This window comes from Cajanus cajan, chromosome 9 (genome assembly GCF_000230855.2).
Source record: "Cajanus cajan strain Asha chromosome 9, NIPB_CcT2T_4, whole genome shotgun sequence".
Classification (NCBI taxonomy): domain Eukaryota; kingdom Viridiplantae; phylum Streptophyta; class Magnoliopsida; order Fabales; family Fabaceae; genus Cajanus; species Cajanus cajan.
The window spans coordinates 24,472,364-24,478,504 of NC_138525.1; the positions used below are offsets into that span (position 1 = coordinate 24,472,364).

Genomic DNA, 6,141 nt, shown 5'->3' on the forward strand with positions numbered 1-6,141 from the left:
GGATTTAAGGAAATCATTGATATTTTAGTTTTCAAAAATATTTATTACTTACTTTCTAATTTTACCCTTTATTTTTTTTTTGCATTTTTTAGACTGTTGAACTACTCCATTAAATAGTTGTCCCTTTTTTTTTGTTTTTTTTTATAATATTTTGTTGGGAACATATTGCTCTTATAAATGCACATTAACTTTATATGAGTAGTTGGAGAAAAATTAGGTAGACATTAAAAATAAATACATACATTGTTCAAGAAACATGTATTAATTATCAAGGGTAAAAATATAAGAAAAAAATTAATAACTCATTGATTTTAGTAATATGACAATGAAAAAAAAATAACAAACTCTGACAAAACGACTATGAAAAAAAAAGAGGGAGTATGATTATCCGATCGAACTCGACCAAATTGACTTAATTATTTTTAGATTACTTTGTTTGGTTCGTTCTATGGATCATGAAATCATCCCACCATGTTAAGACTAAGACATTTTTTAATAGCTCTACAAAAATAGTATGTTGCTTGCAGCTCATCTATAAATTATTTCACTTCTCATTTTTTATGTTCACCTTACACCTCACCTATTATGTATATTTATTTTTTCAGCATTCCATTTGTCACATCCATTCTTAAGGGCTAGTGATAACAAGAAATTTGCAGCAGCGGAAGCTTGAAATTATCCCTTTGCCGCAGATAATTTGTTTATAAATCACTCCAGAAAAAAAGAAGAAGAAGAAGAAACAGGAAGAATTATACAATTAAACTAATCTAATGGATATATAATTAGAAAAGAAGCCACACAGAGTAAATTTTCTAGTTAACTTCATTCACAGCTATCCAGTAGGACAATGAACAAATTCCACATCATGTCTCCTCCAAAAAACTTTGGAAACTTTTTTTTTTTTTTTTTTTTTAACTATTTTGTTTGATCAGTCATACAAACCGTCTTGCTCCCAAATATCAACAAGAAAGTCAATCATTTCCTGTCACAAAATATTATAATCAATTAATGATATAGTAAAATAAAGGGTGGGAGCATTGTGAACTAAGCTCCATCTTTTATTTGAGTGAGTGGTGTATTACTAGAATATTAATAGATGAAGAACAAAGTTTAGAATATCATACTCTCAAAGGGATGGGTTGGGGAAAGGGCTTGTTGTTCCCAAGTAGGTTGTCGTAGGTGGCATTGGAACTGTGGAACATAAGCCAAAGAATAAAATTTAGATACACTTCTTTAAATGCTTTTAGTATTGTTCTTTAGTCTAGTTTTACTTTAATAATCCACATAATAAAGATTTGTATTAAGGTCAACATAAGTTATTGAAGTAAAATTTTAAGAGTTAATCACCTATACACTGCCAGTATAAAGTTTTTTTACACTGGCAACCAATTATATCTTTTAATTGTGCCATGTCATTGTTAAAAGTAAATGTGTTTATAGTGATATAGCACAATTAAAAGATATAATTGGTTGTCAGTGTATAAAAACTTTACACTAGCAGGTGATTAACTCAAATTTTAATTCTGATTAAAGAATGTCATTAAAAGCAGTTAAGAAACTCGTACATCTAAATTTTATTGGAAAAAAAATATCATAAAGTGAATGCTATAGTCTGACCCAAATCCTAACTTTCATGCCTCTTGGCCTACCTTCTTCCATGTATCAAGAATGTTCAAGCATATGTTCATAAGTGCAGTTTTTTTGATAATGATCATTAAGACAAAGTTTCACATTGAAACTATTAAGAAAAAATAAATGAAGTTTTTCTCTTCAATTAAGATTTGTGCCATCTAGTGTAAAAGCTTGATCAATGTGAATTAAGGTAGCTAAAAAATGTGCTTGGAGAATCAAAGTGTTGTGAGCATAGATGGGTGCTTCTTCCAGGGAGGGGAAAACTTAGCATGAAAATAGCATAACAAGGGACAATGATATAATACTAGTTAGTGAAGAGAAGCGTATTATACATTGAAGTAATTAGCCACAGCAAGTTTCATTCCTCAACAGCTTAAATATGCATGAAAGGAAAAGTGAATACAAATTTCCTCTGTAAGATACTTGTATTACGACTCAACACTTGAGACTTCACCTCAGAATGCATATATTTATGTACCTTATTCTTGGTTCTTGAATTTCTGAGACATTATCAGACCTCTTATTTCCAACCCATTGTTGCCTTATCTGGTTCCAGAGAAGAAGCCCTGCATAGAACAAACTTTTTTGTCATTTCATTCCAAATGAAAATACAGAATTGTTCATACAGATCAACTAAAATCATGAAAAATTTTAAGTTCCAGAAAGAAACAGTAATTCCACATAACTAAAATAAAGATATAATAACAAGACAATCAATTGCTGTGTATTAATTTACTTTTCATGCATGAACCCTCCACCAATGAGGAGAGAGAGACATTTTTTCCTCTCTTTCTCTCTCTTTTAAATAAGACCATGAAAGAAAAAAAAGAAGAATGTAAAGGGAATTTCTGAAACTGCATTTCAAAATGAGCACAAGATAGTATTCATGTTACTCCAAGGAAATTAATACTGTTCCTTGAGGTTCGAGGAGTTTGATTCAAACATTGCATGAAAATATTGAACCATTTGACACTTAGCAAAGCACATATAAGTCTTGAATAAGTATAACTCTATAACAATTAACCAAGATTTGAGGATCCAACAAATAATAAAACATATAAGAGCAAACTTGCCATGGTTGATAAATTCAGGAGGACCACTTTGACTGCCTCCACTGCTTTGAGGATCAGAAATGCTTCTCTCTGACTGAGCAGCACTATGGTCTAATTCAAAGGTGCTGCTGCTCCAAAAATCTTCTGATCCATCCACTTTAGTCACTGTTTGATCTTGAGTTCTTAGTCCTTTAGATGCTTCATCCATTGCAATAACTTCTGGAGTTTTTTTGCAGCATCCAACACAACCTATGTTCTGTTATAATTATAAAGCAGGTGGAATCAGAAGTATGATAAACACCTCCTATTAGTAATATTCTGTGAACCAGCTTGAATTAAAAGATGATGTTGATAGTAAAGAACAGGTACCAAAAATAACTCAAGTTAAACAACATAACCTATCATGAATGCATCACTCGGCTGGTAGCACTTATCATTTTATACCTAAACAATACATTAAAAGACAAATAAAACAGAGAGACACAATAGCCTACTCTCTTGGTATGTTCACCTGCTAATTATTTTTATATTGGTTTATATAAAAATAATTTCTAAGATCAGTAGCACATTACAGATATGAACTTCTTCATATAACTAACTTTTACGTTTTACTCTGTTCGCAGGTTTATAATTTATTTAGAATAAATAATATGTGCTATGACATTTTATAAGTTTTTGACATTGTCATCTCACCAAAAATCACCAGTATGATAAGTTTATTGACTTCTATAATAATTGCATTAAAAGTTATATTAATGATAGTTGCTATAGTGTAAAAACTTTGTCTACAAAAGAAAATTATGCAACACAAACACATGATTATTTGTAAAATAAAAATTTTCTGGAAAAATGATCTCAATTTAAAATACAGCCATGAAGTTAAAACCAGTACTCTAGTCTTGCTTTTTCCTATCAAATGAATTTTGAATTACCTGAATTTACATCTGAAGAAGAATAAATTGAAACAAACCTGTGCCTAGAACAGCTACAAGGCTCACTGTCTTAGACGCATACAAGCACTATAGTTAATGCAAATCTAGAATCAGGTTCTATCATGCTCTATGTAGCAACTGTTTAAACATGACATCATTGGAAACAAATGGGACAACAAATGATCCTATTCCTAAGCATGATGTCTTTAGGTTGGAACCCAGAAAAAAAAAAAAATCACTTTGACAGCAAGATAGAAGAAGCAAACAAAAGTGTGTCAAGCCTAAAGGGCACAATCAGGTCCACAATTAAAACCTCACCCTTGTTCAATAATGAAAAAGGAAAGAAAAGAAAAGATGTTTTTAACTAAAGTAACAACACTAATGTAACAATAAATATCTCGAAATTAAGATTAGCACAAAATAAGTCTCTCTTACACAGAAAAGCCCCTTGCATTTGAGCTTTAACTTATCCATGGAAGAAAGCACAAGAACACGAAACGAGGCACCACAAAACACTAAAAATGAGGGCCAGCAGTGTTTCTTCCCAAAGCATCTAACCAACGGTGCAAATAAGCAACCCCTAGGATACATCTCTTATGGAACCCCTTTAACAGAAGCAAATTGTATCTATCTTATACTAACTTCCAAAGAATCCAATGAGAGAATCACAAACAACAAAAAGCCCTATCAGGTTACCCTATTGACTATATCTTATTATGCTTGCTTAAAAACCAAGCAAGTACAAGCAAAGATTCCTAAACGTGATCAAAAAAGTATCACAAACCACACAGAAGAACCTCAATTAACATACCCAGAAAGATTAAAAGATGCAAAGCAATAAAACTTCCAATTTTTTTTCTTAGAAACTAACCACCCAAAAGCAGCTACATCACCTTAATCAAGAAAACTTGTGACTTTGGATCTTTCGTATTGACTCATTTTCACTCACTGCTGGAGAGAACCTCCAAAATCACTTGGCTGATGTTTTGCTAGCTAAGAGAGGAAAGTGAAACAAAATTATACAATTATGAATATTACATTGGAAAAGTTATTTCCTTGCGTATTAAGTAATAAGTGGGACAGTAAAAGTCAAATTGAAATGGAAAATTCAATACTTTTTATTTTCTCTCAGCTGCCAAACAAAGACAAACAACAAAGGAAGCAACGAACTCACCCCATGCACGCCAAAGACCAAAGGTGGAACGTACCTACAGAAATGCATTTGCATAAGTCAAAGAAGAAGAGGTTTGTCACAAAAAATTCTGAATTCTTGGAGGGGAGAATTCAATGCTGCATGCAGATTAATAATATTAAAAAATAAAAAAGTAGAGAACTTCTTAGACTTTAATAAAAGAAAGGAAAGGAGGGGGGGACATAAAGCTAGAAAATATTCGAGTTGTTTTGTTCTTGAAAATAATGAAAGAGTGGCATGTTTGGTTACGGAGAAATTGTAGGGAAACTTGAGAGATGACATTTTAGCCCTTTTCGTTGGAACTTGGATCCAACCAAATGATTATTCAAATTTTGGAGATACAAGGTTGATTAGGAATAGGGTGAAAATGGATAGAAATAGGTTGGTATTTAAAGTTTGGTCTGTGACTTATTTTTTTTTTTTTTTTAGGTTCGTTCTTGGAGTATCCATCGCCGACAGCAGTGACTAATCTCCTCGCTACGTTGGAGGCACCTCAAAGGGTGAGATAGCTGGCCCCAAGATTTAAAAATTATTTATTTAAAAAGATTTGATTTAATCGTATAAAAAGTTTATTAGTATAATATAATAAAAATTAATATATATTATATTATTTTAAATATAATTAATAAATAAATTTATAATTAAAAAATTAAAATATCTATTTTTTTTTATTTTTTTTTACATTTTCTCTATAATTTTACATTTTTCATTCATACAAAATCAAGAAATAAAAATAGAAATTCTAGTAACTATATTTTCATTTGATATATATTTTTTCATCTTAATGGTTGGTTATTTAGAATATATTTTAAATGAGATATAAAAGATATATTTAGAATTTTTTTATAAGATTTCTCTCTTTCATTATACCTATTGTGTGAGTGCAATGAGTATGTATGAGTTATCCATTTTAAGTTAACGAGTATTTTAACCTAGATATTTCACAAGTCAAATATTTATTATATTCATTAATTTAAATCAATGAATAATCATAAAAAAAAATTATATGTTGATTTGAAGCTATATAATGGAGTATCAAATAATCTTTAAATTTTTTAAAAATTTGTAGACTAGATCTATATATTTAAAACTTTTAATTTAACAATTGGATTGTTGAAATTTGATACAGAATATGAATTATTGAATGAAGTAACCCCTAAACTAAGACTTACTCTTAAAATAAGTTGATCTCTCCTCTTAGTATAAATAAATATTTTTAAATATATAAATTATATTTTGAATATAAGATACATCAATATATATTATTTTAGTAATCTTTATATTTATAAAAAAGATATTATTTTTAATTAAAATAACTTATTTTAAAAATATT

General features: G+C 29.8%; 1 protein-coding gene across 6 annotated transcripts; it reads right to left on the bottom strand.

Moving 5' to 3' along the window:
• Positions 1-749: 749 nt before the first annotated feature.
• Positions 750-5,013, bottom strand: LOC109811097 (uncharacterized). 6 transcript variants are annotated; one of them, XM_083063804.1, is made up of 6 exons: positions 4,732-5,013; positions 4,488-4,609; positions 2,706-2,940; positions 2,111-2,198; positions 1,125-1,191; positions 750-982 (listed from the first exon to the last, which is right to left on the bottom strand). In XM_083063804.1, the coding sequence occupies exons 3-6, from the start codon at positions 2,890-2,892 to the stop codon at positions 929-931; spliced, it is 396 nt and encodes a 131-aa protein (XP_082919930.1). In that variant the 5' UTR covers positions 2,893-2,940; positions 4,488-4,609; positions 4,732-5,013; the 3' UTR covers positions 750-928. The 6 variants fall into 6 exon arrangements, with proteins under 6 accessions (XP_082919930.1, XP_082919929.1, XP_082919928.1 ...); XM_083063803.1 differs by having other exon boundaries at positions 4,510-4,609; positions 4,825-5,006; XM_083063802.1 differs by having other exon boundaries at positions 4,510-4,609; positions 4,791-5,006.
• Positions 5,014-6,141: the final 1,128 nt, after the last annotated feature.

Excerpts from the sequence above, each read along its gene's own strand:
- LOC109811097 (XM_083063800.1), bottom strand. The coding sequence starts at position 4,207 with ATGTATCCTAGGGGTTGCTTATTTGCACCGTTGGTTAGATGCTTTGGG. Across the intron at positions 2,941-4,051 it reads AATGCAAGGGGCTTTTCTGT|AACATAGGTTGTGTTGGATG; the intron begins GTAAGAGAGACT and ends TAATTATAACAG. Across the intron at positions 983-1,124 it reads CCCAACCCATCCCTTTGAGA|GAAATGATTGACTTTCTTGT; the intron begins GTATGATATTCT and ends ATTTTGTGACAG.